Source organism: Falco naumanni, chromosome 5 (assembly GCF_017639655.2).
Source record: "Falco naumanni isolate bFalNau1 chromosome 5, bFalNau1.pat, whole genome shotgun sequence".
In the NCBI taxonomy this organism is placed as follows: domain Eukaryota; kingdom Metazoa; phylum Chordata; class Aves; order Falconiformes; family Falconidae; genus Falco; species Falco naumanni.
The window spans coordinates 36327652-36340800 of record NC_054058.1 but is presented as its reverse complement, the minus strand read 5'-3'; the positions used below and the strand labels follow the sequence as shown (position 1 = coordinate 36340800).

The window sequence follows — 13149 nt, the reverse complement described above, 5'->3', positions numbered from 1 at the left end:
GTGTTGATCCAAAGGTGGCATCACGAACAGCCAATGAAAGAAATTTGCTGTATCTATCACTGCTGACATGAAGGGACACAGCCTCTTGTAGCAGAAACAATTTCTAGACCTTGTCTGAGCTCCCAGCGTCTGCAGAGGCTGTCAACACAGGGGCCAACATTTGATGCAGTGAGGCAGATACCAGGCTGTTTGGCACAGGAGACACCAAACAAAACATTATGTAGTTTTCAGAGTAGAAGTTTTGGCCAGCAAGAACTACAGCTCAGCCTGAACTGAGAAAATACCAGTAGAAAACCAACCAAGAACCAGTTTGTTCGTACACCGCCTCCTTTTAGCTTTCTATCCAATTGAGCACGTGAATTTTCTGAGTTTACTTTCACCTGACACATGAAAGTGCTTTGTGAGCACTGATAAAAACTAGCATTCAATTAACATCCCTTGAGTTAAAAAGATGGAACTGGGAACAGTTAGTGAAATTTTCCTCTGAAGGAGATCTGGTCTAGTCAAACTAAAGAGCAGAAGTGAGAGAGAGTAGTTTCTAATAATGACACAACCCCTAATTGTACAGATCATCATTTCAATTCAGCTGCAAGGAAGCATGTCCACATGAAATGCTATTTGCATAAATTATGCTCAGCCAGGCCAAGCCCTACACCTACCTACTGTACTACACAATGGAACTTAACACTGACCTCAGTGAGCCAGAGGCGTGGTTCTCAGTTGCGTGAGACCAAACTCACAGTCAAAAATTGGGCACAGCGACAGGAAGAGCTACCCAGCTTCAGCTGTTCAGCTTAAGAGCCGCCCAGCTTAAGTCCCCAGTCTGTGGGTAATTCTCCTCCCCCATTCACTGACTGGTGCTCCTGAACAGAAGGCAAAAAAACTTTAACAGGAAGTTCCAGCAAGCTTTTATTCAATGGTATACAACAGGGAGAAATGAAGGTTAAAGAGGAATTGTATACATTACTGATTTTTCAAGTTGCTAAAACAAACACATAATGTCAAGAATAACTGAGGCTGATGACATAACAAGCGTGGTGACCATCTCTCTAGTGTCCATACCTGCAAATATATAGTATGTTAATACTTTTTTTAAACTTATCTTTTACACTCGTGCTGATTTAGGCAGATTTATTCTCATTGTACCATGATGTAATTAACATGTAAACCAGACGAAGGTGAAATGCTATGGTATGGAAACCTTAGGAAGTTCTCCACATTTCACTTCACCCAAATGCCCATCCAGATACTAGTCAGAAAAGAGCCTAAGCCATCCACAATATCATGTGCAAGAGACCCTCAGCATCATCACCTTTTGCCCCGAATCCCAATTCAAATACATTCTGCATGAAAACAAGAGCAAAGCTCGTCATAGTCCCAGACGTATTACTGAGCCCCTACAAGAAGATATTAATTCATGTTTCCATTTCTCATCATACTGCCCATGCAGTATTATGTCACTAGCCAGGCAATGTGGGCTCAGTTTTCATTAAAACATCTTAATTATTTGTGCAACCGATTGTGAACCAGGTTCCAAAGACAATCCTGAAGAGTTATAATATCTGTTTTGCTTTGTTTTAATCTGGACTCTGGTTAGAATTATTTTTTTTTAAAGGAGGTGGGGAGAGGGAAAATCCAGTTAAGAAAAGATTAATGGATAAATGGTATGGAATGAAGCAAGTGACAGGTAAACTTCCTATGTACAATTACCTCTCAAAATACAACCACCCCTCAAAAACTTATCCATGGAGCTCCTATTATTATTTTAACAACAGTCCTTTGAAAAACACAAAACAAAACAAAGAACACAGAAATTATGAATAAAAGGGCCAGAGCGGTAGCAATGGCTACATGGACATTTGATTTCCACATGCTAGGAAATCAGCTCTATTAATCTCTGAGCCTATTAGTTATAAACCAAATCACCAAGATACAAAGAGAGCCAATAAGATGCCTGGCACCTCAGCAGAAATGCTTTGGAACACAAGCAGCTATATTTGGGTCATTTTCTGAATCAAAATTCCTCATGTGGCAGTACAGTATTCACCTGAGGCTTCACTTTCAGTGAATTCCACATGTTTTCTGCTCTCCATTCTTTAGAGAGAATGTCAATAGAAATCACTACTTTTTAACAACTTCCCCTTACTCCACAGCTGTTTGGGCTTTCTTCAGAGCTCATTCAGCATCAGGTGGCTAAGAAAAGATCCTTATACAGCAAGGTGGAGGAAAAAAACTTTCCCAACAGCAACTATGCCCTCAGATCCAGAAATGAGAGATTACCCACATGGCTGCCATTGATAATTTCTATTAACAGAAGGAAAATTGCATTTTTCATCTTGAAATCTGTGCAGGATACGTACTTTTGGAACTCCCATTCCCTGTTGTCCAGCGGACATACTTGGCGAGTTTTGAGCCAGCGAGAGATGCAGTGGAAGTGGAAAGCATGCTGCAAGAGAAAGTTCAGATCACATAATTTCAGAACACATGGATGTATCTCAATGTGAAAATTACTATTGAAAGCATCACAGTAAGAAGAGCGTAGTAAGTGTTTGCAGACAAAGGTGGGGAGGTCTAATCAGCCAGCTCACTGGTAAACACCAAGGAACTGATCCCCATTTTCAGAGAGGAAGGGAATATTAGTGAAATGGCAGGGCAGCAGGGAGCCTGTTCCACAGTGCATGCAGTGGCAACCGACTGACTTCTGATGGAGGAGAGAACGCAGAGTTTAGCAGCTGCTAAAATTGGCAGAGCAGATGAAGCATAATCAGAAAGACAAGAAAGAGGATTTCACAGTGAATAGCAGGAATGATACGTATGTATACATGCTGAAGCTTTCTGCCAGTCTTCTGGACAAACTGAAGCCTGAATAAAAAGGAACTTGCAAAATCAGAAAGAAAAAAAATCTCTGTGTTTAATAAGGACACCCTTTTCCATACCCCATACAGCTACTTAAAAACAAGGTTCTACTTGGTGGCAACTCTTCCACACAAAAACTAGCATATTCTGACATGGTTTAAAAAGTTGCCCTTGTCCTCTACAAACAGAATCACAACATTTATAATCTTGTCCCAGCATTATCACACTGTAACTTGATCCCACAGCATAATGAAGATAGGACTGCAGAACAGGTAGTTATTCCATTATGGAAAATTTTATCTTCCAGCTTAGGCCCAGGCTAGCTAAGAAGTATGCACATTTGAGTTCACATGCTAGTGGGACCACGTATGAAGGAATGCATATGGCAACAAACTGAGGAGCTGGAGATTATACACTAGAACAGATTTGATCTTCCTCCAAAATGGGAGGCAAATCAACTAGTTACCACATATTGACTCCTTGAATCAGCCTGCACAAAGACAAATCAAGCATACTGACATCCAAGTAATCCTCTTACCAGGAAAAAAAAGCCGTAGCTCCTAGGCAAAACCTCAATCACGAAAATCATGCTCAGAATGAAAGATCTATTATTCTTTAAAAAAAAAAGGGGTGGGGTGTGTAAAGGCCTATCTTCCTCTATTCTCTCCTGTGTCTTCTGTGTTACACCTCTCCAACTTTCACTCTTTTTCCCTCCCTTCTTCTCTTTCTCCTTGCTAAGCTCTACTAAAATATAGTTTAAAGGGTGCCTTTTTTGTTGGATTACCTGAAACATTTTATAGAACTTGTTTTCTCCCGAGTCATGACAAAAGGGCATAGCATCACCACACAAGCTCTACAATAAAAGTTTTCCTTACATTGCAGACGCCCCATGCAACTGTGCATTCTTCAGAGGTAGCTGACGCTTGGTTTGCTTGACATTCTATGCCTGTGAAAACAAAGTTTGAACACATATATGCAGGAGTAGAAAATGTACATGCAACATCAACTGGTAGATTTCTTCATAATAGCAAGTGGGGGTGGGGGGGAAGAGCTCTTTGTTCTGTTGCATTTGTTACATCAGAAAGTGCCAAAAGCTGTGGTTTAATGTGTACTGTTTTCCCAAAAGTATCAGATCAAAACATACTTCATCCTGCTTTCCCCCTTCTACTTCTTCAGTATTCCAAAGTTCCAGAGGGCAAGAGCACAGAGCTACGTACCAGTAGTTGGTAACATGTGTCTGCTTTCCAAATTTTAAGGATAAATATTTTTAATTTTTTCTCTTGTGTTTTAAGAGATGTCTTTTGATGATCAGTTGAAGGTACAGTTACTTAAACTTCTTGCCCAGGTTTCTCTAAATATAAATTCACTGTCTTGTCAGACATTATGTACCATCAGTTATACTTATTAATGTGCTCATGTATATGCTGGAGTTTACCTGTGTTTTTTCTGTAGTCTTGTGACAGGTAAGTACACCCCAAAAATACACAATAGGAAATACAGTTTAAAAATGTACATTTTAAAGGTTTTATACCTTGGAGCTGAGTACCTAGGATGATCCCAAAAAGGATAAGGACTATTTACAGGTTTGGGTTATGATTTGGGGTTTTGTGTCAGGCGGCATGGATGAAGATGACAGAGAGTGAGGTAAGAAGGAAGTACAGCACTGAGAAAATATATCCAGCAACTTGGTTATCCATTCTAGAGCTTGAACAATTCACTTCTGCTCCAGCTCAAGTAAAAACTTCAGGAGAAAAAAAAAAAGGTATTTCCAACTCCTCCACAGTCTGCAGCAGCACAAAACTATGAAACCAACAGTTTACTTCCTGCTAAAGGATGCTTTCTTTAAAAGTCAAGCCCAAATGATTTAAAAAGACACACTAATAGATGATCAGCTTAGAACTCAATACATGGGCTTGTTGCTTTCTTGATTTGCAGATTTTTTGTTTCCTGTCAAAGAAAATGTCTGAATGAGCCTCCCATTCTCTGTTCACTGTTTTTGTGCCCAAATATGCTCAGAGGAAAAGGAATTTGATTCACCAATTAAAGATTCAAAAATTTTTAAACCCCACAGGTTTGGTTGAAAAATGTGATTTTTATTTGCTCTGTGCCATTCATCCCTTTCTTCATTTTTCACTCTCTTTCAGGTGTGGAAATGAACAAAACAAGAGAAGGGCACATTTTTCCTGAGATATGAGGGAGACCAGTTAACCTTGTTCACAAGGAACTACTCAAAACAATACTGAGGTCTAAAGAAACTCAGTAACAACTGTTCTGCAAGATCTGAATGAAACTGTATTTGCTATATGTTTTACATCAAGATATACCACAGCAGGAATTCCAAAGCCCTGGCCTACCTATAGAAGAGAACAAAATCCTGTGTATCTGAAACATCTGATGTCTTCATTCCTTAAGCCCTCAATACATACAGCAATAAAACTAAATCTGATTAAGAAAGGGCAAGATGCTCAAGAACCTTGAAGAGCTTCAATTACTTTGGACATTTGTTTTAAAATTTGGCACCAAAGATTGCAGCAACAATTTTACTGTTAGTGCAGTAGAGACTCATGGTCTTGCTGAGTTTCATGGGGCGTATTATATTAAGTTTAAAATTTTTGGTGTGAATCTGTACAGTAACAGAAAGTGGTGAGAAGATGAGTAGTAGGAAAAGGAGAGGAAATTCATTTGAAGGAATAAAAGTCAACTGTAGAGCAAACTTTAACTCAGGAAGTCTCTGCTGAAAGCAAGGAAAATATTCCAGTACGCAAGATACTTCCCTTGTTTCTTCTCTTTCCCTGCTGGAAACAGGTTATCAGGCATATTCGATCCGAAGTCCACCTAGCCCACTTTGAGGTCATTTTGTGGGTTTTTTTAACTTCTCTAAATGGCCCTAACCTGTGAGCTGCATACTTTGGAACACAATACAATTTTTTGTATTTTTTTTTTCCCAGGCTTTAAAGGACTCTGTATTTTGATGGGAAATGAGAGGGAAGAAAGGTGGTTTAGGTAAGCAAGAAAAGCAGCATTGAAACTCATTGCAGTGTTACTAAAACATGCGCTGACAAGCAAATACAGTCTAAAACACGACAGTCCCAAGAGCTTATAAGGACAGATGAACTTTTGCAGAAATAGCTGAGGAGGAGTTGTCTGGTTGTGATGTAAGGCACTTCCAACAAGACACCGAGATTTAACTCCCTCATCAAACAGGTTGGAGACTACTGCTGGCACTGCTGCCTTTGGCTGCCAAAAAAGAGCCTCCCAAAAGCTGAAGCACTTTTTGGTCTCCTACTTGCCTCATTTCAGAAAAGGACAATGTATCAACAAAGACATAAAAAAAAGAACCAACTGTGCCAGAGAATTACAGCTGATGATTCTGGCTCTTGAAAGAAAGAGAAGCTATTTGCTGTCTGCTGACCCAAAAGAAGTGGTAAGAGTCAGACAGTAACAGGTACTGGAGGAATACCGACCAACTCTTCCGTTGCCTTGCTTTTGACAGAGTATCTGGAGGTGAGGGCAGAAAGATACAGCTCAAACCTGAAATACCTGTAAATAATTGTGAAAGATGCAATGGAAGCATTTCAACTCAGGGAGTTACAGAAATGCATATTATATAATGGCAGCTTCTGAATCTTGGCATCTGTTAAGAACCATCTCTCTTCCTATACATGTTCTATTGCAGAAATCTTCTGTGTATTTACCTAACAGGAAAAGCAACCTAAGAAATAACTGGCCATAATGACACATAACAGAAATAAAGTACTTGTCTTTTGTTCACAGCTACCATAACAGCCCACTGCGCTGGTAAATTTGATCATAAGAACTCCTCAAAGCATCTTCTGCTTGAGCAAGGGTAACCACTGTATGTGTTCCCCTTTCTCTTGACACGCTGCCTTCTAAAACTTTGTCATGAAGGGATCGACTTACTGGGAAGACAAATAAATATGCGTATCTTGGCTAACACAACACATCATGTATTCAGTCAGAAAACAGTGACGGAAAAAACAAATAACCAAGATAATAAACTTGGAGGATATTCCTTACTTGTCCTATGAGGAACAGCTAAAGACTTTGGGCTTGTCTAGTTTGGAGAAAAGGAGTGTGAGGGGCAACCTCATTGCTCTCTACAGATTGCTGAGAGGGGAAGTGGAGAGGGAGGTGCTGAGCTCTTCTCCCTGGTATCCAGTGATAGGATACGTGGGAATGGTTCAAAGCTGCACCAGGGGAGGTTTAGACTGTACATTAGGAAGGATTTATTTACCAAGAGAGTGGTCCAACATTGCAGCAGGCTTCCTAGAGAGGCGTTTGATGCCCCAAGCCTGTCAGTGTTTAAGAGGACAATGCCCTTAACAACATGCTTTAATTTTTGGTCAGCCCTGAAATGGTCAGGCAGTTGGACTAAATGATTGTTGTAGGTTCCTTCCAACTGAAAAATTCTAGTCTTGTCTAGTCTAGTCTATTCCCCCAAAATGCAGAAAGAGCTCTTCAATTTAGTTTTTCAAAGTTCAGAGGAACTTCAGAATTTTCCCCTTGCAATTCTCTCCAGTTTCTTAGGAATTATCTGCATATTTTAATAAATATTTACCCTAAGTTCACCCCCATCATCTCATCATATGATTCCTTCTACTTATAACCCCCCAGCATGACATTATTTCCTGTTAGTATCACACTCCCAAAATATATGTACACAGCTACCACCTTCCACTCCTACTTATGACTTAGCAAGCTATATATACTTAGTTCTGTTCTTTTTTTTTTTTCCTCATAAATCCAATAACATTCAACCTGTTAAGCATCCTGAGATTCTTCTTCGGATTCTGTGCAATATATCTACTTTTGTGAAGCTGGAACATCAAACATGGTACTTTGCATCTTACTATTAAAGAAAGCGGACAGTATTTTGATGGCGCATTTTACACAGTTCAAAACTGTACCAGTTACCTTATTACAATATTACATTCCACATATTAGACCAGAAGGTAATCCACTATACTAAACGTAGTGTTTGGTTAACACTCCCCAACCTACTATGTTGCAATGACAGCACAAGAGAGCACGCCTTTAAAGAAATATCTAAATAGGACCTGGGTCTTCTCAGAGAAGAATGAAACCAAAACACTAAAAATCTACTCATTCCTTCTGTACGCTGAATAGTGCAGGGAGAACCCTCTGACCACATTACTAACAAGTCATAATGTACATGCATTAGGAGAACTGACATCTTAACCTTGATGCCTGACTTTATGTTAACAATCTTCCATTAGCACGTTACTTATCACTCTTTTAATGTTTTTCCTTTCAAGGTTTTTCTTCATCACTAGGAGAGACACATTTGAATCCTGCATTTCATCAAATTGAATCTTGTGTTGCTCTTCCCTGCACATTCTATTAATTTTTCCTCAGTTTCCCATCACTTCACATCTTATGTTTGAGAATCTAATTAAAGTGTTGTTTAACAACATTAATGATCTGTAACAAGGAAGCAAGTAAATCCAGAGCCAACACTGACCTCAGAACACCAATTTAGGCAGCCCCTTCTACTCTGTATACTGTCAATTTGGGTCTGTCATTTGCAGTCCAGGCTTTTCATAACATTGTTCATACCCAACCTAATAATGTGTTATGCTTGAGCAACTCAAAAAAGAAAAAAAGTTACCTACACTCTTTTCCTTCAGTTTTTCCTAATCTACCTATACTCTCCACCTCACCCACATTTTGGTGGGATTTTTTTTTTTTTTTTTAAGAACTGACACACAAAATTCACTACTGGAAAATAACATCTGTCTACTCTCCTTCCAGCTCATCCACACTCCTCCTTCATCCTCATACGTCCTTATGAAAAACAGCAAATATATGAGACTGTATCTGGTCTCTCATGGGAGGCACTAGTAATTCTGAAGCAGATTCATAGAATGCAACACAACAGCATCTACTCTCTTACAATATATCCCATGAACAATTATCTTTAATTACAGGATTTTATATAGTTATTCTATACATTTGTGAATTTGATAAATGAAACTTATGTTCTAACAAACCTTTACAATTCCATTTGCCTGTCAGTGATGTGCTTTCTTCTTTAATATCTCATAAATCTGAGAGACTAATTAGTAGTCCAGTGTCCACCCCCTTTTGAAACCACTTTTCAAGATGGTACAGGCTAGAGGTACTTTAAAAGGAAATCTTTACATCAAAGGACCTCAGCATGTTTCATAACCCATATTCTCACTTGCTCCTCTTTAGTGTTATTCCCTTTCTAATAACCAAGAATAAACTGAGGCATGGATGGCTCAAAATACAAACATATCTATCCCAAAGCAGAGAAGTGAACTTGCTTAAACCATTTTCAGCCCTGTGTGTTACAGTGTGTCTTCTCTTTACTAAAAAAAAAAAACAAAAAACCACCAAAACCAGCCTTCTGAAAGTAGTTTTGTAATTAGTATTTAAATATGATGTAAAATCAGGTTCATCTCTCACTAGTTACTATAAACTTGAGGTCTCATTTTTCTGAAGTGTTTTATTTTCATATAGGCTTATTGACAGTAAGTTTCCATTACCAGTAGTTCCAAGGGTGACTGCATAACCTGCTCTTGTTTTGGGGGTTCCACAACCCTCACATTTTAGTAACACAAGCAAATAAGGCAACTTTCTACCTGGGGTATACTAAAAGGTCTTCTGTCCCTCATGACTGAACAAGATGGATAGTTACGGTGCCAACAGTATCTTGTTTTGAGGAAGAAAAAAATGGATTTGTACTCATTACCAGTCCTTTAAGGGACCGAAACCCATGACTTCATGCATGCACACCGACTTCATGATAGAAATTTGTATACTTAATTCCATTATCACTTTATTTTCCTACATAGCAAGCACAGTTGTTAACTGAACCATCAAGATTATACGGCAAAAGATTACACCAATACAAGCAATACATTGTTTTTCATTTAGGCATTTGATTACTCCCCTTTGTAAACAAACAATTAATTCTCTAGGTGGCTACAAAATTTCCCATACTATAACACCAACTCAATTATTCATGCAAGGTAGTTTTTGTACAATGAGGAATGAAATGAAGTCATTGGTCCAACCCTTTCCTGGCCAGACACAGAAAGTGTTACAAGATTTCATCTTAATGACTATCATCAAAAAGTTGATATCCACAGCAACATCCCCAACTCTAAAATCTAATACCTCTCTTTGTGAGCGATACTTGTCAACCCTGAATAATTTCCGTTCCTCCTAGCCCTTTATTACTTTTCCTCTTTATTGCATCCAAAATACGCTCAGCAACATCATCTTGTCTGCAGATGTGGTACCGAGTGATTCTACTCTTTACAAGAAAAGGGTGAGGGGAAAACAGTATCGTGACAGAGATCACAAAAACACATTATCAGACTTCAGCATTACATAAAATAGAGCTTAGCATTTGCACTGTGACTACTTCATTCCTAACTGAAAACTGCATTTCCTGAATTATACTCTCAACAGGGGAAATTTCAGCTGTGCATCATGTACAAGTCAAAACTGTCAACTGTCTTCCCCATCATTTACTTACATAGATCCATAATATGGTTTCTGCAAATGGCACAGTTATCAACCACAATGTCCCACGCCCACAGAGCTACTGCATTCCACTAGAGAGAGGGGGAGAAAAAGAAAAACATAGTTTTGACTCATTTTACAGCACACAGAAATCCTTGTTATTGCTCAAGATCCCCTGCATTTTTGAAATTGAAAAGCTGAGATATTAAAAATAATTAGTCTTAGAAATCCAGAGTCATTCTTTATCATGAGTACATGTTACTAGAAAGCAGTGGTACATTCCTCTTACATACCTCCCAGACCCAAAGTCTCCTTCCAACTTCAGAAATAAGGTAACTCCCGCAGTCCCCCTTTTTGTGAAGCAAATGCAAACACCTGCATGTCTATTCAAGATCCAGAGGCAAGGATGCAGGTCATGCCACATTCTCAGTTCTGATGAAAAGGACAGTGCCTTGGAGAAAGGTCAATCCATATGCCATTTTGTTAAGTAGAATTTCCATTATTTGCAGCAGTTCTTCTAGTAATCACCCCCCCAGAGCAGCTGGGGTCAAGAACTAAAATCATCTCTAATGCGGTAGATGACTTTGCTGACTCCTGAACAATCTTCTCTGCAAAAAGGGCACTAAGCAATGAAGTACCAGGAATATAAAAATTTTAAGGTACAACCAAATTAACCTTTCAAATACTTTGTTTATTATAAATAAATAAATAATAATATCTGTCCCATGCTACTTCAGGGGAAGGGTCGGCTACAATTTTCCATGGCAATTTTAGAAAACTGGTTACAAATGATGACTTTAAGACAAGGTATGCAGAAAAGCATAGCACCTTTTTATTGCTCCCCACAAAACCCATAATCAGGTTTTTTGTAAATTTATGAAATTGATAGGCTTCCCTTCAATATTCAAAGCAATCCAAAAACATATTGGTAGAAGGATAATCTTCATTTACTACTTAAGTAGCCTAGACATTTTGCTTCCTTCCATTTTTTCCAGCATATGATTGTACCGACTATACTACAGTAAATCTTCTCTACTGTGTGCCATTTAAGTCTCAATGTTTCCATTGCTTCCCTTCAGCTTGGGATTCCGAAGGAGGAATGCAGACTGCCAAGTACTGATAAACAGTACCAATTTTGATAAGCACTTCAATTTTTTATTAATACTGATACAAAAAGTCATCACAATACTACTAGATCTTTAGGAAATGGGTTGGTAGGGATCTCATTTTTTCTCCCCATCTTCCAAATTCAAGTGTTGCCAGCTTTCTGGCTGAAGTACTCATCTCTCAAGGACTTTATCCACACTTCAAGGCAGCTAGGATAAAAGTTTCCAGCATCCTTACATCTCCCACACTCTCAGGTACTTGATCTACTGCCCCATCATAATCTACTCTTATAACCAACAGACCTGTAACAGAGCCATACATTCAACAAATATGCCTTGGCACCTTGCTGAGGAGGAATGCCACTGACACATAAAAGGTGCCGCCGCATCCTGCTCCTCTCATGTGCTATTATATCTGTCCCTGTTTCCAAAGAACAGTCAATCGTCGCCCCAGCACCCCCTTCTGCACAGACCTGCAGCCCTGTACAGAGCTAGGGATTTCCATCACCACTGATGACAGCTGCATTTAAAACAAACTATACCTACAAGCAGGAATCACCTGAAATGTTTACTGATATTCGGTCTAGGGGTCATTTTTCCTCAAATTCTACAGTAGTATAAACCGACACAGCCTCCCTACTGTCTCTGCACCCTGCTGTAACAAAATTACTACCACCGTCCAGCTGACGGCCGAACTGGTGGCACTGGACAGAAGAACAGTATTATGGCTGTTCTGAGGAAGCAGACAAAGCCAGGCTGACAGCAGAGCATTCGCCGAGTGCAAACACGTTGTTATGGCTTGATTTCAAGAAGAAAACTAAGTCAGACACGCGAACTGCCACACGGCGTCTCACGCAGCACACGGGGCAGCTCGGCTGCTGGGCCAGAACGGCCGGGCCTGAGGAGGAGGCGGCACTCCGGCCCTGCTCCCCGGCCCGAGCCGCCCGCGGGCCCCCGCAAACGCAGCCTGGCCGAGCTCTCAGCCCAGCCTAGCCTAGCCCAGCCCGGCCCGGCCCCGCCGGCGGCGGCGCCCGGGGGAAGCGAGCTGCGAAGCCCCTGACAGCGGCAGCCCCCCAGACCTCCCTCCTCCCGCCGCACAGCCCACGTTAGCCGCACCGCCGATTGGCCAGCCTTCGCTCCACGTGCAGCGACCCGCCTCCGCCATTGGCCGGAACGCACGCCAAAACTCCCCGCAGGCACCACCCCGCCCCTGCCGCCGCGCTGGTGCGGAACACGGCGCCCGGCTCCGTGGGGGAAGCCACCCTTTCCCACGTCCCGCCCACCACCACCAGGCCGGCCCCGGCCTCCCCCTTCCTCCGGGACCAGCCGGAGGAGCGCGCCGGCAGGCCTCACTTTCTTCACTTCGAAGCGCTTCTTGCCGGCGCCGCTGTTGGTGCCGCTAGGGGTATCCACATCCATCGCGGCCGCCATTTTGGGTGCGTGAATCGCCCGTCCTGCTCCGCGCGCACGCGTGGCGGGCAGGCGCACGGGGGCGGGGCCACCTCTGGATACCGCCCCCCGCTCGCCCCGCCCCGCCGCCAACAGGTGCGGGGAGGGCAGAGCGCGCGGCGCCGGGCGGGCGGGGCCGGGAGCACGGTCACGTGAGGCAGGCGCTTCAAGGCGCCGGGCGGGGCCGGGCCGGGCCGCGCGC

The 13149-nt window shown here is 41.5% G+C and overlaps 1 protein-coding gene across 1 annotated transcript; it reads right to left on the bottom strand.

The window, feature by feature from the left end:
• Nucleotides 1-896: 896 nt before the first annotated feature.
• RBX1 (ring-box 1) lies at nt 897-12993 on the bottom strand. The gene is made up of 5 exons (XM_040595363.1): nt 12852-12993; nt 10406-10484; nt 3732-3802; nt 2361-2446; nt 897-1062 (listed from the first exon to the last, which is right to left on the bottom strand). Exons 1-5 carry the CDS (start codon nt 12927-12929, stop codon nt 1050-1052), a joined length of 327 nt encoding a protein of 108 aa, XP_040451297.1. The 5' UTR covers nt 12930-12993; the 3' UTR covers nt 897-1049.
• Nucleotides 12994-13149: the final 156 nt, after the last annotated feature.